The 26,922-nt window shown below is 38.3% G+C and overlaps 3 protein-coding genes and 1 long non-coding RNA gene across 9 annotated transcripts in view; 3 read left to right on the top strand and 1 right to left on the bottom strand.

The window, feature by feature from the left end:
- Positions 1–12,581, top strand: part of LOC106150766 (uncharacterized) — a 13,586-nt gene extending 1,005 nt beyond the window's left edge. The window contains exons 1-5 of one of the 4 annotated variants that reach the window (XM_087009189.1): positions 6,643–7,127; positions 7,326–7,424; positions 10,088–10,463; positions 10,701–10,811; positions 11,864–12,581. In XM_087009189.1, the coding sequence (XP_086865315.1) occupies positions 7,362–7,424; positions 10,088–10,463; positions 10,701–10,811; positions 11,864–12,174 (861 nt within the window). In that variant the 5' untranslated portion in view covers positions 6,643–7,127; positions 7,326–7,361 and the 3' untranslated portion in view covers positions 12,175–12,581. The other 3 variants (XM_087009188.1, XM_087009190.1, XM_013523748.3) reach the window with 3 other exon arrangements.
- On the top strand, positions 124–5,188 carry LOC106150767 (uncharacterized). The gene is made up of 3 exons (XM_013523749.2): positions 124–644; positions 2,552–2,975; positions 3,702–5,188. Exons 1-3 carry the CDS (start codon positions 573–575, stop codon positions 3,950–3,952), a joined length of 747 nt encoding a protein of 248 aa, XP_013379203.1. The 5' UTR covers positions 124–572; the 3' UTR covers positions 3,953–5,188.
- A 1,491-nt stretch (positions 12,582–14,072) lies between the features above and the next one.
- Positions 14,073–15,834, bottom strand: LOC147763278 (uncharacterized). The gene is made up of 3 exons (XR_015333502.1): positions 15,674–15,834; positions 14,761–14,916; positions 14,073–14,514 (listed from the first exon to the last, which is right to left on the bottom strand). It is a non-coding gene; the product is annotated as an uncharacterized LOC147763278 (long non-coding RNA).
- Positions 15,835–16,871: 1,037 nt separating this feature from the next.
- LOC106150757 (putative phosphorylase b kinase regulatory subunit alpha) overlaps positions 16,872–26,922 on the top strand; it is a 57,975-nt gene continuing 47,924 nt past the window's right edge. For all 3 annotated transcript variants that reach the window (XM_087009079.1, XM_087009081.1, XM_087009080.1), the window contains exons 1-7: positions 16,872–16,883; positions 17,125–17,212; positions 20,331–20,486; positions 20,691–20,907; positions 21,404–21,486; positions 21,793–21,873; positions 22,131–22,229. In XM_087009079.1, coding sequence (XP_086865205.1) covers positions 17,135–17,212; positions 20,331–20,486; positions 20,691–20,907; positions 21,404–21,486; positions 21,793–21,873; positions 22,131–22,229 — 714 coding nt within the window. In that variant the 5' untranslated portion in view covers positions 16,872–16,883; positions 17,125–17,134. The remainder of the gene's footprint in view (positions 16,884–17,124; positions 17,213–20,330; positions 20,487–20,690; positions 20,908–21,403; positions 21,487–21,792; positions 21,874–22,130; positions 22,230–26,922) is intronic.

Raw genomic sequence — 26,922 nt, 5'->3', positions numbered from 1 at the left:
AATTGCGGGACCCACCCTTTCCTCCCATCCCCCTCCTCCCTCGGTGTCCAGGGTGGTAATAATCAATGAATGCAGTGCGAAGGTTAACGTTGACCTGTGGAAACAAGTCGAACACTTTTTTTTTGTTCAGTGCGTATGCGCACTGATAGCGGCCCTATTTAAACCAGTGCTACACCCCCTTGTTCTGCAGCAGTGACGCATTTGAGGACAGGGGTGTATTCCGTGCTGTCTCTCTAGTCCTTAGCGCTGAATTACAACACAAGCTGTCAATATCGAAATTATAAGATGTGAAACCTCAGCTAATGACTTTGGTGACTACACGGAGACGACACATTTTATTCCTGCTGATCGGGAGCTTCTTTCTACCAGGAAATATCACGAATGTGAGGCATAAACCCACGTAAGCTTATCGATTTACAAGTGAGACTTTGGAGGGTCAGAGACAAATGTCCGTGATCCGGTGTGTTGTCAGGTTGAAAAGGTCGCAGTAACCTGCATGGGGAATCAAAGAAAACAAGGCTAACGACTGACAGACATCTCTTACATTGCTACTCGGTGGACAACTTATCACAATGCCTGGTTTATTTTTCGTGTCAGATATTCATGTATTTACTTTGGGATATCCATCTCCGCTAACAAGGAAGGTGAGTTTCACTCTGATCTATATACGTGTATTGATTTCATATCACGCAATCACGTTTATCGAAAATTTATCAAGAGTTACACAATGTCACTATCACTATTATAAGTTGTGTATATTGCTTACAAACTAAACGCACCATGTCTATTTAATTCAGAATAAGGTTTTGGCAATGTTAAGTTTCTTTTTTAAAAGTAGACCGTAGGTCATGTTAAGTGATCTGATTGTGAATACAATAGGTAAGCTATATGTAATAGGTAAGCTGTATATAACAGGCACCTCTTGAAATCGTATTATCGTTGATGATTTGTCTATGAGCGATGAAATGATCTCCTTTTTTATTTCATAAATTGTCATTGCGATCTACATATTCCAACAAGACTAAATGTTAAGTTGTTTAGAACAAAGGAGTACATGTACTGTGTAGCTATTAAGGCTGACACTACTGGGGCGAATTGTAATACAAATCAACCTTATGAATTTCAAATCAAGGATCTTTAGCTGTACTTAACGTATGACTGGAATAATTATGGTGGTTAATTATTTCTAATGGGCACCGTGACTACAGAATGAGTCCAACTATATAAACGGCATTGTTAGAGGGCTATTTGTCACTTTGTGGTCCATTCTGGCCTCCACGTGGTGGGTCGGGGGCAGATCTCAACATTGTAGGGGGCTATTTGTCACTTTGTGGTCCATTCTGCCCCCCACGTGGTGGGTCGGGGGTAGATCTCAACATTGTAGAGGGGTGTTTGTCACTTTGTGGTCCATTCTGCCCTCCACGTGGTGGGTCGGGGGCAGATCTCAACAATGTAGGGGGGTGTTTGTCTCTCTTTGCATGCCCTCCATGTTTAGCGTCGGGGTTAGGGAGGGGAGTAACTAAGGCTTCATTCACATGCAATGTCTATTTTCTAAATTCTATTTTCTATTTGCGGTATGTCTTATGATCACGGTCTGTGCCCTGAATATCCCGCGGCGTAATTACTGGCAGCGCGAGCCAGTTACTATAAGTTACTATAAGTAACTGGCTCGCGCTGCCAGTAATTACGCGGCGGGATATTCAGGGCACAGACCGTGATCATAAGATAGCGCGAATAGAAAATAGAATTTAGAAAATAGACATTGCATGTGAACGAAGCCTTAATACCAGAGGTGTTAAAAGTATACTCTGACCACAGGGGCCGCTAGTAGTCTGGTACAAGATTATAGTATCGTTTATCACCCAAACCCAATATAGAGGTGCAAATGAGGTCACAGGCATGCTTTTAAACAAATTAAGTGCACAGATTTAAAACTATGTTTGATTATTTTAGGGTCCCACACGAAGAAGTTTGTATCAAAGTTTCACTCTCCTGGGACCATGAATAATAAAAATAATTCATCGTTTAACCCCCCCCCCCCCCCACCCCCACCCCCAAAAAAGGGACGTATGATACCGTCACAAATGCAAAACGGCGAGCTGGGGGAAACTTTTCACTCACTTTGAAAATTCAATCATCACTGGTTTTGTTCTTTAATTTGTCTCCCACATGTATAACGTTGTAAAAAAATTATGATAATCTTATGTATAGAGCAGTTCATTTTTGAGCGACTCTAGTTTGCTTGTCACTGAATAATAAAAGGTTGTTATCACTGAAAACTATGTGCTGGACATGGCGGGTTATCGTCTGCTCAGTTACCAAGACAACACTTCCCACTTGGTATGAGTAGTGACAACAATGGAACCCCTCCCATCTTCGTGGTTTATGATGTTATATTTAAAATTTTGCAACATGAAGAGGTCAGCGATATTTCATTACACCATCGTGTCCTGATCTCCATATAGCCTATCAGTGGGGTACATTAGTGATATATCCATACTGCCACGATTAGATAACAAGCAGATGCAAAGGAAATGTCATGTCATTCCAGATTCTACTAGTCCAGACGACATTTGTCCTGCTAATGGCTATTAACCAAGTGTCAGCAGCTGACAGCAGTGACAGTTTGACCACCAGACGCCGTTACAATACTGTAGGTCACGCGACAGTGGGAACCAGCACCATCGCTTATCCAAAATGTCAAATACACAGAGAATATCTCAAGAGAATGAGGAACGGGAGTGTGGAATGCGTTAGTTGTGATCACCATTGTGTTCCGGGTTGGGGCATTGCTCTGTGGTGCCAGGGGTTCATGAACACAGTGTGTCAACAGTGTGTGGACGGCGTTACTTTCTCTTACCAAGGAGGAGCTAAGACTGAGAGAGTGTGCAGAAAATGCAACACGTGTCAAAATGGGAATGTGATCCGAAACTGCACAAAGTTTGAAGATGCAAAGTGCAGTAGAACCAACAAAAGTACGCAATAATTTAAAATTCAATACCGCATGCAAAAGCTGGGAATCAAAATTGATATCATGTTTATTTAAGATATTTAGATGAAGTGTTTTGGTTTAGTTTGGTATAAATTGTTTCATACCTTAAAACTAGAAAAGCACTCAGAGAGCGAAGACCTCCGCCAAGGCAGCCAAGTCTGCATCCAATGCCGTTTCACCCCTAAATTTTCATGCTATAATGATTTAGTTTTTTGATTATTGATTGATTATTGATCCGGATCACCACCAAAAACTAATCATCTGTTCCTTGGCCAACTTCTGACAGTTCCTGAAAATTTCATCAAAATTGGTCCATAACTTTTTTGACTTTTGATTATTGATTGATTATTGATTGATTATTGATCCAGATCACCACCAAAAACTAATCACTTCTAAGTTAACCCATTTCTGACCTACCCTGAATATTCCATCGAAAATTATAACTTTTTGAGTTATGTTGATGACAAACAGACAGACAAACAAGGGTGAAAACACAATCTCCTTGGCGTAGGTAATAAAACATGGCAACACGGCCGCATAATTTCTCTTAAAAACGAACATTTTAACTTTTAGATTTTAGCGAAAAGCAATTATTTTCATTAATTTATTCATTCATCCATTCATTCATTTATTCAATCATTCATTCCTTTATCTGTATATTTATTTAATTCATTTATTTGTTTAATTATTTCTTTATTGCTCCTTTCAGATATGACGGATGTAGATCACAGACATCACCACACTGTAATACTGTGGACCACGCTCTCCAGCACCTTGTTACTTGTCTTTGTTATCATGATAGTTTTAGTCGTATACGTTATGAAAAGGAATAAAATGTTTTCAAAACTGGTCACCAAGAATTTACACATATCGTTTAAAAGACTGAACAACATGGATTCGTCTCAACTATTACACCCGGATGGAAATGATTCTCAGAGTGAACAGCAAATTAACGCGTAGACAGCGCCACACGGCAGTGCGATTATCACATGGTTCACTTTGACTTGATTGATCCAGTGCGATTTTTTTTCGTGTAGAAAGAAAGTGCCTGGTACGAGTAAACCCCTCACATTCCTGGGTTTCTTGCCCTTTTATCTAATTCGTTCCCGACACTACATGGGTGCTAGATGTTTGTGTCAATACTAAAGGTCCCAGTCTTATACATCTCTTTAATTGGCATCATTAAACACGATGGATATACCTCTAGAAGACGTAATATTTTACAATATTTATATATACTTAATAGATATTACACATGGCGAACTTAAGGGATGGCACTGAAGAGTTCGCTTTGGGCCTGCTAAACCCACCTCATATTTTCCACTGTGGAAATAGTTAATATCAAGCCATATATATATATATATATATATATATATATATATATATATATATATATATATATATATATATATATATATATATATCCACTTGTATGCTGTGACACACTACCCTGTACGTAAACTTTCTTCGTATTTCTATTGAACAACAACGATAGCATTGTAACGACTTCTAGCCACCAATATTTTGTTGGACATAGGTAAACTACAACGATAGCATTGTAACGACTTCTAGCCACCAATATTTTGTTTGACATAGGTAAACAACAACGATAGCATTGTAACAACTTCTAGCCACCAATATTTTGTGGGACATAGGTAAACAACAACGATAGCATTGTAACAACTTCTAGCCACCAATATTTTGTTGGACATAGGTAAATAACAACAGGTTCACTCCTCATTGCTGGGCCAGTTGAAATTTGAAACATTTATTGAATTGTATCGAGAAAGAGGCTGATCATAAAGTGTAGGCCACCGCAGATCTAGCTCCCCCAGTACTTAGCATTGAGCTAGAGGTGAGAGTAGCACGAGAAAGCGGCTATTTAGAAAGACAAACAAAATTATAAACAGATTTTTAAAAAATGATGTAAGTCACCATACGGATTCTTATTTTTCAATGGAGAGTGTGTCGGTGATATTGGCACTATCATTATTACGCAAGGTCAGAGAAAAGATGTCATATGAACTAACAAATGCGTTCAGAGTTCATAACACCTCTGAACCATTCTTCTCCTCTCTCTCTCTCTCTCTCTCTCTCTCTCTCTCTCTCTGTGTGTGTGTGTGTGCTTGGATTAGTATTTCTTTGCCCTTGTGCGTTATTAAAAGCTTTTAAAAAGATCAATAAAACTAGACATGATTTGATCGTTTAATTATTGTTTAAATATTGCCATTGACCTTTCTGTTTACCCACAACGTACATCCATTAATCAGCCTTTCTCTTGGAAACTGAGAGGAAATCAAAAGAAAAGATCAATGCTGCCTTGGACGGGCACACCAAGAGAGAGAACAATGAACATCCAATATGATGTACGATTAAACGGCACCAGTTTTCGATTCTTAAAGCCAATTCATTTCTGGCGTGTTGCCATAGGATCCACAGGTTATTAGCCAGAGAGCTGTCATTTAAACACCAAAATCGATAGCTAAAAACTTTCATGGATTTCTCAAGAAGCTTTTGAATCAATTGCTATCAAGGGGAGATCCGGAGCTGCAGAAAATCCAGTTACTTATGCTGCCTTTGTTGTTTACATATATCTCGAGTTATCAAGTTGATTTCTGGGAATATGAAAAGAATTATATTTACATGGTTTCGCGTGCGTGTGTGAGCGACTTTGTGTGCGTGCGTGTGTGAAAGACTTTTGGTGCATGCATGTGTGAACGATTTCGTGTGCTTTGCGTGTGTGTGTGTTTGAACGACTTTGTGTGCATGCGTGTGTGAACGACTTTGTGTGCGTGCGTGTTTGAACGACTTTGTGTGCGTGCGTGTTTGAACGACTTTGTGTGCATGCGTGTGTGAACGACTTTGTGTGCGTGCGTGTTTGAACGACTTTGTGTGCGTGCGTGTTTGAACGACTTTGTGTGCGTGCGTGTGTATGCATCTTTGTGTGCGTGCGTGTGTGAAGGACTTTGTGTGCGTGCGTTTGAACGACTTTGTGTGCGTGCATGTGTGAGCGACGTTGTGTGCGTGCGTGTGTCGACGACTTTTTGTACGTGCGTGTTTGAACGACTTTGTGTGCGTGCGTGTGTTAAAGACTGTGTGCGTGTGTTAGAAACTGCGTGCGTTTGAACGACTTTGTGTGCGTGCGTGTGTGAAAGACTTTGTGTGCATGCCGTTGGGAACGAATTTGTGTGCAGCTAGACTAAGTCCTTGTCAGATTATGTACAGCTAAACATTGAGTACAGCTAAACATTGAGTACAGCTAAATATTGAGTACAGCTAAACACTGAGTACAACTAAACATTGAGTACAGCTAAATATTGAGTACAGCTAAACATTGAGTACAGCTAAACACTGAGTACAGCTAAACATTGAGTACAGCTAAACATTGAGTACATGGACAGCATTCAGAACAGTGGACTAACAGATCTGCGGATCAATTAAGTATGGCGACCCACAACTAGAGACTGAAGAGAAGTTTGCAAGTTCCCGATTATGCATTGAATAGATTCCCCGTGGGGATTATACGCAACAAGCATTCAAGAAGGTCGGCCATATTTGATCTGCATTTCTGTTAGTCCGCTGTTCTAAATGCGCTCATTCACAACAAGTTGGTCCGCGGACAAACAGATACTCGGATCAAATATAACCAACCCACTTAAAGGCAACGCCACCTAATCCCCTAATTGACTCCCTGCTTCCCACACGTGCCGTCTCTGTAGGGGCACAGCAATTAAATCTCGGTTCGAAGTAGAGCTGTGATAAAACATTTCAACTTCAACCGTCGATATTGAAAAGAAAACACGCAAGTAATGATTGTCAGTCTCCCTCCCAACTGTTTCCTAGAATGAAATATAGAATGGGTGATGTACATGCCAATCGATATTTCAACCGGAAATAAATGCATCCTTTATCAAGACCACAAATTGACAATCATCCATGCCAGTAATACAGACAACCAAAATCTCTGTAGCGCGCTCTCTTTGAAAGACGGGTCACTTACGATACAACATGGATTCTCACCCTCTTTAGCTATCCTTCACGTTGGGTGTTTTCTTTCATTTGAATTCTGAGTAGAACTTTACGTCAGACAGCTGAGTACACGGGTCATATTTCATAAGGAACTAACGAGAAATTGGTACAAACTGCGTGTAACAGCCGCGAAATAACGGCCTTTTCCTCCTGAATTGTCACAGTTGATTGAAGGCTTTTTCTATCGATTAACAAGACAAAGGGAAATTATGTCACTAATGTTGATGTATCCGTCCCTCGAAGGTAATATAAACATAGATTCCAAGAAACCTTATAAATGCGTATCGGCAATTTTTTTTTTCAGAAGTCAGAAGAGACAGAGGTACGTGCCTGCACAATTATGGCTACTGGGCACACGAACAGCAAAAGTACATTGAGAAAAGACTATCTACAGTGGCTAAGCGTAAGTAACATGAATTATGGTTAAAATACCCGTATACTCTAAGATAACATGAGACAGCCCCTGGCTAGTCTTCAGTTTTCTCCAGAACATTGGCAAAGGGTTTTCACATCTGGCTCCAGGACAGTGGATGAGGAGGACTGGAATATGTTGGTTTATCTCTGGCTCCAGGACAGTGGGTGAGGAGGACTGGGATAGGTTGGTTTATCTCTGGCTCCAGGACAGTGGGTGAGGAGGACTGGAATATGTTGGTTTATCTCTGGCTCCAGGACAGTGGGTGAGGAGGACTGGAATAGGTTGGTTTATCTCTGGCTCCAGGACAGTGGATGAGGAGGACTGGAATATGTTGGTTTATCTCTGGCTCCAGGACAGTGGGTGAGGAGGACTGGAATATGTTGGTTTATCTCTGGCTCCAGGACAGTGGGTGAGGAGGACTGGGATAGGTTGGTTTATTTCTGGCTCCAGGACAGTGGGTGAGGAGGACTGGAATATGTTGGTTTACATCTGGCTCCAGGACAGTGGGTGAGGAGGACTGGAATAGGTTGGTTTACATCTGGCTCCAGGACAGTGGGTGAGGAGGACTGGAATATGTTGGTTTATCTCTGGCTCCAGGACAGTGGGTGAGGAGGACTGGAATAGGTTGGTTTATTTCTGGCTCCAGGACAGTGGGTGAGGAGGACTGGAATAGGTTGGTTAACCTCTGGCTCCAGGACAGTGGGTGAGGAGGACTGGAATAGGTTGGTTTATTTCTGGCTCCAGGACAGTGGGTGAGGAGGACTGGAATAGGTTGGTTTATTTCTGGCTCCAGGACAGTGGGTGAGGAGGACTGGGATAGGTTGGTTTATTTCTGGCTCCAGGACAGTGGGTGAGGAGGACTGGAATAGGTTGGTTTATTTCTGGCTCCAGGACAGTGGGTGAGGAGGACTGGAATAGGTTGGTTTATTTCTGGCTCCAGGACAGTGGGTGAGGAGGACCGGAATAGGTTGGTTTATTTCTGGCTCCAGGACAGTGGGTGAGGAGGACTGGAATAGGTTGGTTTATTTCTGGCTCCAGGACAGTGGGTGAGGAGGACTGGAATAGGTTGGTTTACCTCTTACTCCAAGGGCGCATTCCCGTAGATTTTAGATCGATCTATCACTGTTGGGAGTCTCACTAGATTACTGTCAGATAATCCGGCTTAAATGTCCGTCTAGTTGGGAATGGGGTCCAAGACTCCCTCACGTGGCTCCCCTTTTACTTCACCTTGAAATACGTATTGAAGTGTTCATTCAGGTACACATGTTCACCTGAGATGCATCTACCTGCAACATCCATACCGACATGTACAAAAGATTTGTTGTTCCACTGACGAACATTTGCTCATAGTCAGCCCAACTTAATTCATTTAGGCATTTCAAACTTTCGATTATTGGATTTCCGGGAGTTAATCTTTGTATTATAACTTGGTAAGCGCTCGATGTCCACATCCTTCCATCAAACACTTTACGGTTGGCATGATTACATCGGTTTCGTGTTGAATCATATTGTCATTAATGCAAGAAATGTGAAAAAATACTTTTTGTTTTCTTTATGGACTGAAATTAATTCCCCAGTACTTTTGCTCGCCGTTATGTACTTAATTCTTTACTGGTAGCTACCCTAAAGGAAAAATACAAATTAAGAGATGGTTGTAACTTGTACAGACACTAAATCACAAAGATAGCGGAAACACATTTTCTTCGTTTCGTTTGACTGAATGAATATAATTGGCCGGGTCTGACTGCAAAAACAGCATTGTCTAAATCAATATCATTGACCAGATGAATATCATGTTTATTAGCTATGTGAGTAACCTTTGAAATTTTTACGTCAGTTGTGTAATGTTAGTTAGTGACAACATGCAGTGAATAAGAGCGGGGAGTGTTTAGTAGAGTAACTTGAGTTGATTGACATGCTCTTATGGTATTTATACAACTGCGCTTAGTGTAAACAGGGAGAAGGCCGCTAGAGATTGCATGAGGTAGAAATAGAAATGAAGGAAGCGGCGCGGGTAATAACTGGACAGTAGTTCAATAAATAATAAGAAAGATAATATCTGAGTTGTATTTGCTACCTCGCGTAACATGAAGAAGACAAGCCAATAACTTCATCACAGTTGTAAAAGCGTCAATTGAAGACGTGATGTTATAACATCCTGTCACATGGGATGTCCTTGAATGAAACGATTTCATGCTTTTTATACTGACTAATTCTGCAAAAGCATTATTTTTTATAAGCAGATTGTAAAGAAATAAAACAAACGTCCCTATATGCAGTGCAACAAGATGTTGACCTGTCCGTCAAAGTTCACGTTTGAAAAGACATGCAGACAAAATATAAAACCATATTTCTCTAAGATATCTGCCGTACACATGCATGTAAGTGGGTGATAAGAAACCAATGTTTAAATTGCAGTAGTCAATTTTTACATTATGTGAGACACGAAGAAGCAACAGGGCATGCATACTTTTCATTTAATAACTACATTTGACGTTTGGCTTAAAAACACGGGTTTGCAATTAATCTTTCGTTTCTTATTCAACGGGTTTAGTCGGAGACATTCCGGTTTTTATTTGTTGTGTAAATCAGACATTTCAATACTGTAAAATGTAGACCAGAGATTTAATATAAAACCTTTCTGTCTCCAGGTATACATGTATTACCTGTTGACGGTGTATCTAGAATGGGCCTGCAGCTGTTGTCACGCCTCTGCCCTCGGCGCCATTAGTCACTTTGCCACTGGAAAAGCCTCCAATTCGCTGATTAACACCACCTACACCATTAACCATCCGTGCGACAAATCCGGCAATTTGACACTACTTCTAAATTTCCCTAAAGAATATCAGCACGGATCTGATCTGTACTTCATCTGTTCAAACTGTACAGATTGTGGGCACTGTGGCGCCATATTTACCCACACAGAAATCAAGTTTTGTGGCGACTGTAAAGCGTGTGGTGTCAAGCAGGGAGATCGCTTGAACTGTACAGCTAACCAGGGGTTACAGGACAGCGACTGCAGAAAAGGTTTGAGATTTATTTGAATTTAATATAAATTTATTCAAGTTTTATGTCATATGCCTCTTGACCAGCGTTTTGTGTCACCGTAGTTAATCCGCGCGCGAGCACCTTAGTTATTTCTGCCATTTAGTGTAATAACCTACTTTCTAGAGCCAAGTGTAGCAAAGACGTCATTTCCATGCGTAAATCCTCTCTGGGATTGTGATACTTTATTTATTTATTTATTTATTTTTACCAATTCAGGATGTGTGCACGATAATCTCACGGACAACTGCGCTGAAAACCAGCCGGACGTGACAAGCCCTAATACTCCGGGTAATTTCCAGTCACAGGATATGGACTTCACATCTGCTAGTAAGTGAAAAAAATTAACGAAATTGTACTTTCATCTTTGTAAGTAACCTACAGTGAATATAACTATCGTCATGCGATATCCGACAACATATTTCTATAGAATAGCCTGTTGGGCGTTGTGTTGTATGAAAAAAAGGTTAAGGTGGCAGAATCGTTGTCTTACAGGTCTCTTATAGCGATAGTAAATGTCAACACTACCAAAGCATTGTCTGCAGTACTGCTTAAGGTCTACATCTTGCAGATAATTCGGTTGATATCCAATCTGTTGGCATTAGAGAATAAGAAGCGACTTACTTCATGAAACGAACCTTTTCAATACTCATTTCTTTTATACACAATATCAGTTTGACCATATCCATTCTTATCTTAGGTCAACGGTTTGTTTTTATGTAAGCAGTCTTGTTAAAATGTTTCAAACCTGGTGGCATATCTAAGTGTTTACTGATTATATAAAATCACAAACATACTCCATTTAGACACCCAATTCCTCCTGTTTCTGTGCGGGTATTTTTTTTTTTTATTTCTTCATTTTTTCCTTTTTTTACAAATTGATTTAAATGTGTCAAATGGGGCATGTTGAAGCCATAGACCTACAATGTAAATCGACTCAAAAACTCAATATCCTGAATAAATGATATTTTCAGTAAAGACCTTTTATTCTGCATACTGGTGAAGAGTAACTAGTTTGAGATGCACTACAGACCTTATAATTTAAAATAAGTCATCAACATTGTAACTGTCTCACGGAGACAGTAGCTGAGGAGGAAGCAACATTCTCAATAGGATCAAATATTATGGAAAGTCCAGTACTAGATTAGAATTTCATGTATTTACTGGGTGACTTATCTACATTTTGTACACAGTATTATCGATCGGCACGAAGTATATAACTTTATTTATTTATTTATTTATTCACTATTGCTATTTATATAATTTTAGGCCTACTGTTGTTTTCATCGTTAGAAATGTTCGTGTTAGATCATTCATTTTCTGATTTAATGTGCCTCTCACACATTCATTACTTCCGTCGTCTTCTTCTGTTTGTTTTTCAGATCTCAGTGCTAACAGGTACGTCGACATTTCGCCAAGAACGCATTGGCAAGAGATATTGATCTCCACCATGTTTTCAGTGGTGGCTCTTGCCATCCTGTTAGCTCTGATCATATGGCGTACCAACATTTCACGGCAAACGACAACAAATGAGGAGCTCCATGAGACAGGCTTCAGTAAGATGGACGAAGGAACGAAGATAATAGCTAAAAAAAGTTACGGAAGTGATGACGGTGGCTATGATAACTGTCCAACCAATAGCCACTGTCAGGACACTGTGGAGAGCCTGGAGATGACCATCAAGAATGAGTAACTTTGGCAGTAGCGTAAAACATTTACTTTTTTCGCAGTGTGTTTCATGCCGGTTTAATCCTGGGCTGTCCTGGCGCAAGTCTGCTTTCCCTAGTTATGTTCTAGTTTTGTACAAACTGTATGGTAAAATTAAACTGTGTTCCACGTAAGGTGACGTAAATCGCATGGTGACCAGTCAGTTATACCACGTGCCTTATTTGTGAATTCATCATTCCTTTGAGTAAAAGGAATCCATTATTGAGAATTTCAATATTGAATGCCAAAGTTCATAGGTCAACATGAAAATCTAATGTCATACTCAATATACTGAGGCAATCAAATGTCTGATCACGTGTCATAGCTTTAATAGTTACCTGGATATTTTCCCATGACTACAGTGGCGCTATATGGCTTATTCCTTTTTTTTTTTTTGGCGGGGGGGGGGGGGGGGGGGGGGGGGGGGGGGGATGGGGGAGGAGGGGTGGTCAGTGAAATGCGAGTACTTTCTCTTAGTATGCATTATGTCAGATAATACTATCATTCAATACAGTCCTAAACCAGGCATATTCTAAATCCACTAATCCCAATTTGACATAATGCATTGATTGTTAAAAGCAGCACAACTTCATATATTAATTAATTTACAGGTAAAAAGACGGTCACCAGTAGTTTGGAGTTTCACTTGTAAGGCCTGATTGCCATATAACTTGATCAAAGAAAGCAGATGAAATGGAATATTCCATTTATACTTTTAGCAAAATCAAGTCTGCTTTGTATCTACATGTATACCACTGCAAAGAACAGGAACACAAACTGGACTCTATCTGTAAATTAATCTCTAACCTGTTAATTAATTTCATGCACCTTACTTCTTAAATTCTGCTTTTAAAAGTGCAAATTGTGCTCAATTGTAAATGAATCTGTCTGAATTGGGACTGGTGACCTTGTTACATTATATGATAATTTCCCCATATTAAAATGTTTTTTTAAATCTACTTACAAGTGAAACTTCAAACTACTGGTGACCGTCTTCTTACCTGTAAATTAGTTAATATATGAAGTTGTGCTGCTTTTAACAATTAATGCATTATGCCATATTGGGATTAGTGGATTTAGAATATGCCTGGATTAGGACTGGGCCTGTGACACACACACACACACACACACACACATATGGTGACAGTATATTACCTCACACAAAATTATTAGCAAGTCAATCTTTTGCCACAAGACAGTGAATTCTACATTTACTGAAAGGGGGTCAAAGATTTGAGAATATTATTATCAGAAACAGAACTGTTTAAATTATAAGAAATAATAGGCCAAGCACTGTCAAATATCTTGTTTACAGAAAGCTACTGTATATGCTGCATAAAATAAAATAATTATTCAAGGCAGCTGTTTTTTTTTTCTGTGCCACTATACAATTTCTCAGGGTTAGATGACAGTCTAAGTTGCACCTTACTATGATTCTGAGAAAAATACATGTAGTATACAGTGTTTCCAAAAAAAAAAAAAAACTGCACTGAGGAGGATTCAACAAGCTGAAATATCCTTGACCTGTATTTAAGTCCAATCAGTTGATCAAGGTAAATAAACGTGTTGGTTTAGATTACCTGTGCTAAGGATTGTATACATTACAACTGCATACTGGAGGAAGGAAGAAGTAAAATTAATAACATAGAGCAACCAGATTAGTTAACTGGTCACAGTTTAACTGGATAAAATATTTAAAGGTCAGTTAACTAATTGGCTGTTACAGTATAAACACTCTGTTTATGAAACACAATTTCAACCATCGTTTAGTTAACGGGTGTTAGGAGAATTTATCCACTGGTAAGACTTAAACACTGGTTAGTGCTAAACGTCCTTTATGAAACTGGGCCCAGATCAACAGTTCACTAATATCAAAACAAGTACTGAACAACACATGAACTTTATTTCATTATTACATAGTGGGTTGTGTAACACAAACACCAGAAAGAAAGGTGCACTTGTATTTTACTGGATATAATGAAACAGAATAGAAAGAAAATGTGTATTTTCTCAAGTCTACATGAACTCAAACTGTGTGCAGAAGTGGTATACAATGCAGTTCAAACCACATACTATTCATATGACATTATTCACATAAATGAAGCCAGAATCATATTCATTAATGTTTTATGTGAAATGGTTGACCTTTGTCAAAGATTTCTGTTACAATATCTGTCCTCCTTAACAAAGAGATCCTAGTAGGTCTGGAGAGATATAATCTAATCCTCTTCTACTAAATTGTCAAAGTAAAATTCCTTGGAGTCGTAATAATGAAGTCTTCTTTGAATATCTTCGTACCTTATATGGAACAGAATGTATGCAGGAACTGAAATTGAAAATGAGAAAAATATAATATTTATAACAGATAACCAGATAAAACTTGGAAATTTTTCATAAAAGTATGTTGTATTACCAACCAAGTTTATCTATCTGCTCAGTTAAATCTGATAGAAAAATTGTAGAAACACATTCTACACAAAGAGGTAAAATAAAGTTACTCTTTAGGTTTGATCAGATAATGAGACCCAGTCTTTCCTGTAAAAAATCTGTGCTAAATTATTCAATTACTTACTTATAAAATACAACACATGCGAGAACATCCGTCTTTGTGTGTTCTTGAAGGCCTCTGCATAATATGAGGGACGGAAGGGTTGGAACTCATGGGGAGATATAGTATACTCTACCAGTCCCTTGATCTTGATGGGAGTGACTTTCTTCCCAAGCAAGCCTAATGAACAATAAAAGTAAAGTGCACTTTAGGGTTTAAAGACTACAGCTGGGTTCAAACAAGCATAAAAGTGACTCTCTGGCCACAGTAGTCTCTTACCAATTTGAGAGGCTGGTAGAAACGGGAGTTACATCAGAGTAGACAGCTTGATCATGTGAGCCCCAAGAGAAAGCCACAATATGGAGTATTTGCTCAACTGAGAGATAGGGTGGCAGTTACTTAGCACTTTAAGTCACAGTTGATAGTCGGTTGACTATCAGTGTCACTAAATACTGAAATGACAGAAAATTACACCTCAACGTTATTTTAAAGATCAAATTATCATGCTTTTCACCCCAAATTATATTTTTCTTAAACGCAGCTGTGTCAAAACAATGTTTCACTGCCGATCGAGCTCTGTAGAGGCAGTTGAGAAGAAATATTGGCCGCCCACTTCTTTCGTAACTCAGAAACAGCAAAAACATTTCTCCGTTACAGATAAATAAACATTCATTGGGTTCAACCTAAACGTAATTTGGATGCAGAATCCAAACAGCAAGTTATTTTGATGTTTAAAACAACATTGAGGTGCCTTTTTGTGTCATTTTTGTATTTAATGACCCCCCCCCCCTTCGTTGACTACGACGTGTTTTACCAAGTGTTTATTACTCTACACTTAGTGTCAAGCTCTGGTCGAGCCTAACAATATCAGCTGCTCTATGGAAAAAAACTCTGCATTACTAAACATTGCTCTTAGTTGGGAATAATATCTACTCACATCGGGTCAACCGCATTTTTATCGGTTAGTACGCTCAGTCTGTTGGCAAAATGGAGGCCAAATATGGCTGCCAGGCAGGTCCAGATGGAAAGAGCCAGTTGAAGGTTGTTTAGAGGTCATATGTTAGTTTCGTAAAAATATATATTCCTTTAGATATCAAAAGATCAATGGATTATAATTTTTTTGACAAAATGCATTTGTTTAAAGATATAGAATATTGTATAATTATAACGTATGACATTATTCCTTAAGTATAGTACAATACAATATTTTTCTTTAGACGAAGTCCAACTCTGCATCTTGATAAGGTCATGTTTCTGCCAAGCTATGTACTAGCCGCAAGACAAGGTGCGCATCAGACGAGAATTATGCTGTTACCTGTTAAATAAGATTAAACTTCGTTCAATTTTTATTCAAAATGGAGAACAAATTAATTATTTGAAGTTCGGAAGACAGACTTGGGAGATATGATGACTTAAAAGGAAAATTTTGATGAAAAAAATTCAGTGTGGTAGCGGCTATTTGCCACCCTGAGCTTCAGAGCTAACTTGACACTAACCTCTTCACTGTAGCCTATCTTCATCGTGTCAAGTAACCTCTGACCAGATTCGATTGCCTCCGCCGCCCGCCAATCAAATTTAAAAGCCTGCACTCAATGACTCATTAAACGATCTAGCCAATGAACGCGAACGAGTCAAAGCGCGCTTTGTTCAAATCCGGACCAATCAAAGATAAGGCTGAATATCAGGGACTTGCCGTAACCTGTGGGCAGCACGCAAATAACATCGTCTCTCAGTAGATATGATGCAGGGCCTCAAACTGCTTAGACCCTATGGTTTCAATTCCGATTTACTCATATTTTGCAAAGAATCAAGAGATAACTTAACACATTCTTTTTCGTAGTCACTCGCCTTGCTTTCTTTGTGTACGGTAATACACTCGGAACTACTCGGATGTCTCCGCACTCGACAATAACTATGTTGTTAGTATGGAGCTTGCGGAATCAGCCGAGGATTGCCGATTGACGGTCAACCAATCAGCGTTTTCACCAAACTTTGGTGAAAAATTTTGAAACATGGATTTGATTGGCTTATATAAACTAGGTCAAACTATTTTCGTCAGAGGTTACTTGACACGATGGAGATAGGCTACAGTGAAAAGGTTAGTGTCAAGTTAGCTCTGAAGCTCAGGGTGCTATTTGCACGATCACGTACGTATATTGTGAGCATAAAATTTACATTTAGTGTAATTTATTATCATGACAGCCCTCCTTTTTAAATACCCCATTATTTTTATTTCTAAATTAATTTTTATTCTTAACAAACAAAATTTGTGTTAAAAATAAAAATGTTCTGCTCTACGTTCTTGGAAATAATGAACCAGTTATACCAGTCTTGGCAGTTACATGTAGGATAATTTGTCTTTTCTACATTTATTTATGATGCATCCAGTAAACAAAATATGAGGAACCGGAGTAATTCAGGTGTTCGCCTTGATCTCTATCAGAGGATAGTAAACAAGACTGTATTGCAGTTTCAGGTAAGACATCTGGAATAAAACTTGGGAGTATTAAAACCGAGACTTTGAGTTTGGCCTCCTCCACAAACTTGAATTTAGTTTCAGAGAAAGAAAATTTCTAGCATTTGGTGAAAAAATTAACAGACTTGCTTGTTTTACAATCTAGAATTGTTGATTTTTCTTTAGTATTTTTGTGTCCTGGATTATCCTGAGAAAGATATACACACTTGCACTCCCTTCCTCCCCCTCTCCTGATACATGATAATATTGGTTGATTCTAGGACAATTCCCCCCCCCCCCCGGCAATTCCCCCCAAAAGAATATGATTTTATATAAAGTAAGGAGTATAAAGTTCAAAACATTTAATCCATTTTATTTATATTTTAATTGTGATAATACCAAACAAATTATTCTATAACAAATTCCTTTTTCATTCAGTACAAGTTGAGAAAGTATTATTAAATATCTAATCAAAGTATAACCACCTATTCTCCAGGTAAAGGTGGGGTAAACAGATGAACAGGTAAACATTTTATGACTATATTCAGTGTATTGGGTAGGTGGATGGTACGGTAATGTGCCAAGCATTTCGACTGGTCCAATCAATCTGTCCAAAAAAATTATATCATAAAATTAATTTTTCTGGGCTCAGACATTTAGTCCAAATGTCAAAATCATGTGACAGAATTTTTTTTCTTGTTCCGATTGTTTGACCACATCGTCGGCTAGACTCTGCAAACTTTCAAGCCAGTGAAATAGATGCTGCATGCCTCAGCCCTTTGTCAATTGTTGTCCTTTCAATAGCTCTTCGTCAATGAGGAAGAAACAATTAATTGAAGATCTAATCTAGAAGCGAGATGTACCTGTCATTTCCTTTGTCCCCGATGACAATAATAGTGCTTATAGATATACAATTTGTGCTAATTTAGCAGACTTGCCCTCGCTGACTGATTCGTCACACCGTAACTGGGGGTGGGGGCATTTTAAAAAAGGTCTGTTCAGGATGAAACCAAATATCGACAGTGGGTAGGATATGTCGTAAACACCTTCATATAGACCATACATAGCATTTGCTAGCAATAAAAAGTTTGGGAAGAATAAGCAATTTATTTTCAAGTTTGATTGAAATATATATGCATATGATTATGGGGAAACGTTCAATACCACATACAATACCACAAGATCCTACATTTACTACAGTTGACCAAAAGAACAGCGGGATTGTCCACCCAGACTTCTTGGTGCCAAATACCATGCGCTGTCAAAATCTGATGAACACGTGTAGCTATTTACCTACATGGATAACTGATTTGTCAACAATAAAAATGACATCTTTCTTATCTCCTTATAAGAGAATGCAATAACTTATATGGCGGTGAAAAGTGGAGCTTCACAGAGAGTCCCACTGGGTATTTACGTTACCTGTGAGTCACTTTTTATTTCCCCAGATGCATGAAACGTTTATATTAATTAGTGTAATCCATGAAGAACTCCATTCCTGTGACCCCCCTCCCCCACAATGGGACTGACTTCATTAACATGTGGTTTGCACTAAGTATGCAGGAGCAGACCAAGTAAGACAAGTCTCTCATTTCTGCGTTTGCTCAATTCTCACAGCAAATTATAAATGCATCTGTTTTGTAAAAATTATGGCAATTAAATGCTTATTTTACATTCGGGTTTTATCAGTGGGGTTTTCAATATGCAACATGGCTTGTGCACAGTGAGTGTAAAGGCCCCTACATGTAAGAAAATCGGAAGAGTGCTAGCAAGATATGTCTATCGGCACAGGTAGGCTCCGTAGATTGCCTTTTCTCAATATGTTTTAATATGACATGATTTTTAAATTAAATACTTAAAAGTAATTTTAAGTTACACTAAATTCCATTTGAGTACCAGTTGGTATTCTTTGATATGGGCGATTGAATTTTCTTCAGAAATACATGCGTCTACGCCTCAATGCCGAGCAAGCTTTTTGAGTTGAAAACAACTGATCTCAGACTGGTAAAAAAAAATCTCAATTAGCTTGATTTCAGTTGACATATTAAAATTCCAGATAGGGTGTACATAGATCACATAACAGGTTTAAGTCCACTAAAGCTACCGGTTTCAAATATAAGTGACCGGGCATTGTTTACAACACCTGTCTCCGGGGGAAAAAAGCGTCCCACTTTTGAAGCGGGTCATGAAAATAATCGTAGGTGAGGGAATTAAATAGAAATTGTGAATTGTCGTCTGTTTGAATCTCAAGTAATGTTAGCACATATTGTACACAGCAAAATAAGAATTCAAAAGGAGGATAAAACGTGCTTGAAACATGTGTTAAGCGAAAAAATTGCGGCTTATCTTGCGTGACACTTTGGGTAGAATGCAATACTTCCGGTAAGATGGACGTTTTGGCAGATGCCCCAAACAATCCGACGATATCAAAGGTTTACATTGCTATATTTTAATCAATTTGATCAAAATGATATTTCCATAAAATTAATTAATTAATCTTGGTCAAATCATTTGGCATATTACCGTAGTCAAGGAATTAATACTGGCAGATAAGAAAGGGATACCTGTATTTAAGTGAGAAAATCTGTTTACCCCACCTCTCCCCAGAGATGCACCTTGATGCAAGACTTACTTAATCAAGGGCAGAAATACTGAAGCAATTAAAAGTATAGTAACATTTAATTCATCAAAGGATTATCTGGAAGTGCGAGATCATTTGTTTACCCCACTTTACCTGGAGATATACTTTGATTAGATTTTTCATAAATTTTTTTGTACTTCTATTTCTGAAATTTTCTGTACTTGTACTCCATGAAAATGAATTGTTTAATGAAATTTATTGTTGAGGTGCATCATCACACTAAGAAAAAGTCATACAGTAGAAGAAAGATTTGAACTTTTTACTCTATGCTTTATTTTTGAATATAAATATATATTCTGTTGGAATGGGTGTGGGTATCATCAGGTGGAAATTGTCCTGATATCTATTGGCTGTGTGTGGTTAAACCTATGGTTCATTGGTCTGAACGGTCATTGATCCAAAAGGGTCATTGGTCTTGTGAAAGGTCTTCTTCCTTGGAATAATTCTAATCATGCCCTCGGGCCCTGAATAAAGGACCTTGATTGTTATAAATTTCAGAATCCAGTGACAGGTCTCCTTCCTGGAAATAACTCGAATCATGCCTGGGTACGCGACAATCTCTACTCCATTCTCTGTGTCTGGGGCCTGGCATTGGCATATAAGAAGCAAGCCAACATGGATGAAGACAGAGCTAAAGCATATGAACTGGAACAGGTAAGGACTGCACAGTCTCAGCAAAACGTTTACCATGATTTTGTTTTATTCAAAATCTTTTTATTTCACTTTTGTCCAGTTTGATGCTTTTCAAAGATATATGAAATTTGCTGCAATTTTTATAAGGTATTTTATTTTGATGGTATAATATAATATTTACCAACACTAATTGTAAGGCCTTTATATACACTAATTATCTTATAGAGTGTTGTGAAATTGATGCGCGGTCTCCTCAGCTGCATGATGAAGCAAGTGGACAAGTTGGAAACATTTAAGAAGACTCAAAATCCCAGGGATGCATTACATGCTAAATATGATGCGTGTACTGGAGCTACATGTGTGGGGGATGGGCAGTGGGGGCACCTGCAGATTGATGCCACATCTTTGTATTTACTGTGTCTGGCAGAGATGACTGCCTCAGGTCAGAACACACTACAACATGTTGATACTGTAACACCTTGTTTTAAAGCTACAGGGAGTTCACAGTATATATATCGCTCCAAATATTAATTTGTCTTCTCCAGTTCATAGTATATATCCCCCCAAATATTAATACCCTTTGTACTTCTCTAGTAAACATTAAGGTGAGGTGCAATCTTAATTTTTAATGGCAATAAAGAGATGTATAAGTTTTATGTAATTGATCTTATGTGGAGAAGAAGGAGTTATGAAGGGGAAAAGATGTTACAAAAGAGGAAATGGAATGCCCCAAATAAATAACTTATTTGCTCTCACCAGCTCCAAGGTGAGAAGTGAAGCTTAAATGTATTTATTGATTATTTGCTTTAAGAAATTGTTTTTATATGTTATTGTTATGAGAAGACTATATATTGCTCATGAAAAATGCATTACATTTTTTTTTTTTTACAATTTTCATGTTAAAATTGAAGTGTTCCAAGTTCCATGTTTGTTTTTAGGTCTACAGCTGATATTTACATTAGATGAAGTGGCCTTTGTTCAGAATCTGGTATTTTATATTGAAGCTGCTTACAGAATACCAGTAAGTGAAGTAAATCAGCTAAAAGTTAGCTGAGGAAAACATAGTTGCATCACAAAGTGTGCTGCAGTTCATTCTTTGTATCCTTTATTATGATTTGGTAGCAAACTTGATTTTTAAACTGCACCAGGTTTCAAGGAAGTTTACATAGAATAGTAATAAAAAACAGTGCATGTGCTGCAAATTAGAATAAAAACCCACGATGTAGAATTCAAAGAAAACCAAGATATGTCTTTGTAGGAGTAGGAAGAAGAGAAGCCTATTGAGAGGAAATTGAATTTATAACAAAGCATGATTATGTCAATTTAGGATTATGGAATATGGGAAAGAGGAGACAAAACCAACCATGGTCTGCCAGAACTGAACTCATCCTCTATTGGCATGGCAAAGGTAGGTAGATGTTAGCATAGCTCTGAAACTGATAACATTATTCTGACTTTATTGAACTGATATTTCCAGTATTGGCTGTTTTCACATTGGTTGAAGGTGTTGCCTTGTTTTATCAGTCCTGTAAATCTTGTTTCTCATTATATTTTGGTATTTGATAAATGAAAGCATCTCTTTGAGATGATCAACTTTTTTTTTTGTTTTGTTGTGTTATTGAAGTCTGAGTCAATTTATGTATATTATGTTCCTCTTCTCTTTAGGCCGCACTGGAGGCCATTAATGAGCTGGACTTGTTTGGTGCCCGCGGAGGTCCAGAGTCAGTGATCCACGTCCTGGCTGATGAGTCTCAACAGTGTCAGGTAGGAAGACAGTCCAGTATACATAAAACAGTGTCAGGTAGGAAGACAGTCCAGTATACATAAAACAGTGTCAGGTAGGAAGACAGTCCAGTATACATAAAACAGTGTCAGGTAGGAAGACAGTCCAGTATACATAAAACATTACAGGTAGGAAGACAGTCCAGTATACATAAAACAGTGTCAGGTAGGAAGACAGTCCAGTATACATAAAACAGTGTCAGGTAGGAAGACAGTCCAGTATACATAAAACAGTGTCAGGTAGGAAGACAGTACAGTATACATAAAACATTACAGGTAGGAAGACAGTCCAGTATACATAAAACAGTGTCAGGTAGGAAGACAGTCCAGTATACATAAAACATTACAGGTAGGAAGACAGTCCAGTATACATAAAACAGTGTCAGGTAGGAAGACAGTCCAGTATACATAAAACAGTGTCAGGTAGGAAGACAGTCCAGTATACATAAAACAGTGTCAGGTAGGAAGACAGTACAGTATACATAAAACATTACAGGTAGGAAGACAGTCCAGTATACATAAAACAGTGTCAGGTAGGAAGACAGTCCAGTATACATAAAACGGTGTCAGGTAGGAAGACAGTCCAGTATACATAAAACAGTGTCAGGTAGGAAGACAGTCCAGTATACATAAACCAGTGACAGGTAGGAAGACAGTACAGTATACATAAAACAGTGACAGGTAGGAAGACAGTCCAGTATACATAAAACAGTGACAGGTAGGAAGACAGTACAGTATACATAAAACAGTGACAGGTAGGAAGACAGTCCAGTATACATAAAACAGTGACAGGTAGGAAGACAGTCCAGTATACATAAAACAGTGTCAGGTAGGAAGACAGTCCAGTATACATAAAACAGTGTCAGGTAGGAAGACAGTACAGTATACATAAAACAGTGACAGGTAGGAAGACAGTCCAGTATACATAAAACAGTGACAGGTAGGAAGACAGTCCAGTATACATAAAACAGTGTCAGGTAGGAAGACAGTCCAGTATACATAAAACAGTGACAGGTAGGAAGACAGTCCAGTATACATAAAACATTACAGGTAGGAAGACAGTACAGTATACATAAAACAGTGTCAGGTAGGAAGACAGTCCAGTATACATAAAACAGTGACAGGTAGGAAGACAGTCCAGTATACATAAAACAGTGTCAGGTAGGAAGACAGTCCAGTATACATAAAACATTACAGGTAGGAAGACAGTCCAGTATACATAAAACAGTGTCAGGTAGGAAGACAGTCCAGTATACATAAAACATTACAGGTAGGAAGACAGTCCAGTATACATAAAACATTACAGGTAGGAAGACAGTACAGTATACATAAAACATTACAGGTAGGAAGACAGTCCAGTATACATAAAACAGTGTCAGGTAGGAAGACAGTCCAGTATACATAAAACATTACAGGTAGGAAGACAGTACAGTATACATAAAACATTACAGGTAGGAAGACAGTCCAGTATACATAAAACAGTGTCAGGTAGGAAGACAGTCCAGTATACATAAAACAGTGACAGGTAGGAAGACAGTCCAGTATACATAAAACATTACAGGTAGGAAGACAGTACAGTATACATAAAACAGTGTCAGGTAGGAAGACAGTCCAGTATACATAAAACAGTGACAGGTAGGAAGACAGTCCAGTATACATAAAACAGTGTCAGGTAGGAAGACAGTCCAGTATACATAAAACATTACAGGTAGGAAGACAGTCCAGTATACATAAAACAGTGTCAGGTAGGAAGACAGTCCAGTATACATAAAACAGTGTCAGGTAGGAAGACAGTACAGTATACATAAAACAGTGTCAGGTAGGAAGACAGTCCAGTATACATAAAACAGTGACAGGTAGGAAGACAGTACAGTATACGTAAAACAGTGACAGGTAGGAAGACAGTCCAGTATACGTAAAACAGTGACAGGTAGGAAGACAGTCCAGTATACGTAAAACAGTGTCAGGTAGGAAAACAGTCCAGTATACATAAAACAGTGTCATGTAGGAAGACAGTCCAGTATACATAAAACATTACAGGTAGGAAGACAGTACAGTATACATAAAACAGTGACAGGTAGGAAGACAGTACAGTATACATAAAACAGTGACAGGTAGGAAGACAGTACAGTATACATAAAACATTACAGGTAGGAAGACAGTCCAGTATACATAAAACAGTGTCAGGTAGGAAGACAGTCCAGTATACATAAAACATTACAGGTAGGAAGACAGTACAGTATACATAAAACAGTGTCAGGTAGGAAGACAGTCCAGTATACATAAAACATTACAGGTAGGAAGACAGTCCAGTATACATAAAACAGTGTCAGGTAGCAAGACAGTCCAGTATACATAAAACAGTGTCAGGTAGGAAGACAGTCCAGTATACATAAAACAGTGACAGGTAGGAAGACAGTCCAGTATACATAAAACAGTGTCAGGTAGGAAGACAGTCCAGTATACATAAAACAGTGACAGGTAGGAAGACAGTACAGTATACATAAAACAGTGACAGGTAGGAAGACAGTCCAGTATACATAAAACAGTGACAGGTAGGAAGACAGTCCAGTATACATAAAACAGTGACAGGTAGGAAGACAGTCCAGTATACATAAAACATTACAGGTAGGAAGACAGTCCAGTATACATAAAACAGTGTCAGGTAGGAAGACAGTCCAGTATACATAAAACAGTGACAGGTAGGAAGACAGTCCAGTATACATAAAACAGTGACAGGTAGGAAGACAGTCCAGTATACATAAAACAGTGACAGGTAGGAAGACAGTACAGTATACATAAAACAGTGACAGGTAGGAAGACAGTCCGGTATACATAAAACAGTGACAGGTAGGAAGACAGTCCAGTATACATAAAACAGTGACAGGTAGGAAGACAGTCCAGTATACATAAAACAGTGACAGGTAGGAAGACAGTCTGGTATACATAAAACAGTGTCAGGTAGGAAGACAGTCCAGTATACATAAAACATTACAGGTAGGAAGACAGTCCAGTATACATAAAACAGTGTCAGGTAGCAAGACAGTCCAGTATACATAAAACAGTGTCAGGTAGGAAGACAGTCCAGTATACATAAAACAGTGACAGGTAGGAAGACAGTCCAGTATACATAAAACAGTGTCAGGTAGGAAGACAGTCCAGTATACATAAAACAGTGACAGGTAGGAAGACAGTACAGTATACATAAAACAGTGACAGGTAGGAAGACAGTCCAGTATACATAAAACAGTGACAGGTAGGAAGACAGTCCAGTATACATAAAACAGTGACAGGTAGGAAGACAGTCCAGTATACATAAAACATTACAGGTAGGAAGACAGTCCAGTATACATAAAACAGTGTCAGGTAGGAAGACAGTCCAGTATACATAAAACAGTGACAGGTAGGAAGACAGTCCAGTATACATAAAACAGTGACAGGTAGGAAGACAGTCCAGTATACATAAAACAGTGACAGGTAGGAAGACAGTACAGTATACATAAAACAGTGACAGGTAGGAAGACAGTCCGGTATACATAAAACAGTGACAGGTAGGAAGACAGTCCAGTATACATAAAACAGTGACAGGTAGGAAGACAGTCCAGTATACATAAAACAGTGACAGGTAGGAAGACAGTCTGGTATACATAAAACAGTGTCAGGTAGGAAGGCAGGTGTGTCTCAGATTGACTAGATTTTCTACTGCTGATACCTGAACTCATAAAACAGTGTCGTGATTCATGTGATAATGTGAGTATTTATGAGTAACTTGAATGAATGCTGTTTTATGTTGTAGATATGGAACTCACCAACTAGCCCCAAGGCAAGCACTAATTAATATATACTTTATACTGATCAAAGCTAACTTTGGGAACAAGTGGATATTTTGCTTTGTATGTTTTCAGGCTATATTACAGTCAATGCTGCCCAGAGAATCTAATTAATATATACATTATTCTTATCAAAGCTAACCTTGGGAACAAGTGGATATTTTGCTTTGTATGTTTTCAGGCTATATTACAGTCAATGCTGCCCAGAGAATCTAATTAATATATACTTTATTCTTATCAAAGCTAACCTTGGGAACAAGTGGATATTTTGCTTTGTATGTTTTCAGGCTATATTACAGTCAATGCTGCCCTAATTAATATATACATTATTCTTATCAAAGCTAACCTTGGGAACAAGTGGATATTTTGCTTTGTATGTTTTCAGGCTATATTACAGTCAATGCTGCCCAGAGAATCTAATTAATATATACATTATTCTTATCAAAGCTAACCTTGGGAACAAGTGGATATTTTGCTTTGTATGTTTTCAGGCTATATTACAGTCAATGCTGCCCTAATTAATATATACATTATTCTTATCAAAGCTAACCTTGGGAACAAGTGGATATTTTGCTTTGTATGTTTTCAGGCTATATTACAGTCAATGCTGCCCAGAGAATCTAATTAATATATACATTATTCTTATCAAAGCTAACCTTGGGAACAAGTGGATATTTTGCTTTGTATGTTTTCAGGCTATATTACAGTCAATGCTGCCCAGAGAATCTAATTAATATATACTTTATTCTTATCAAAGCTAACTTTGGGAACAAGTGGATATTTTGCTTTGTATGTTTTCAGGCTATATTACAGTCAATGCTGCCCAGAGAATCTAATTAATATAT

This window comes from Lingula anatina, chromosome 3 (genome assembly GCF_051362555.1).
Source record: "Lingula anatina isolate TDL-2025a chromosome 3, LinAna3.0, whole genome shotgun sequence".
In the NCBI taxonomy this organism is placed as follows: domain Eukaryota; kingdom Metazoa; phylum Brachiopoda; class Lingulata; order Lingulida; family Lingulidae; genus Lingula; species Lingula anatina.
This window is presented reverse-complemented; position numbering and strand designations above follow the sequence as displayed.

Excerpts from the sequence above, each read along its gene's own strand:
- LOC106150767 (XM_013523749.2), top strand. The coding sequence starts at position 573 with ATGCCTGGTTTATTTTTCGTGTCAGATATTCATGTATTTACTTTGGGA. Across the intron at positions 645-2,551 it reads CATCTCCGCTAACAAGGAAG|ATTCTACTAGTCCAGACGAC; the intron begins GTGAGTTTCACT and ends ATGTCATTCCAG. Across the intron at positions 2,976-3,701 it reads GTGCAGTAGAACCAACAAAA|ATATGACGGATGTAGATCAC; the intron begins GTACGCAATAAT and ends TGCTCCTTTCAG.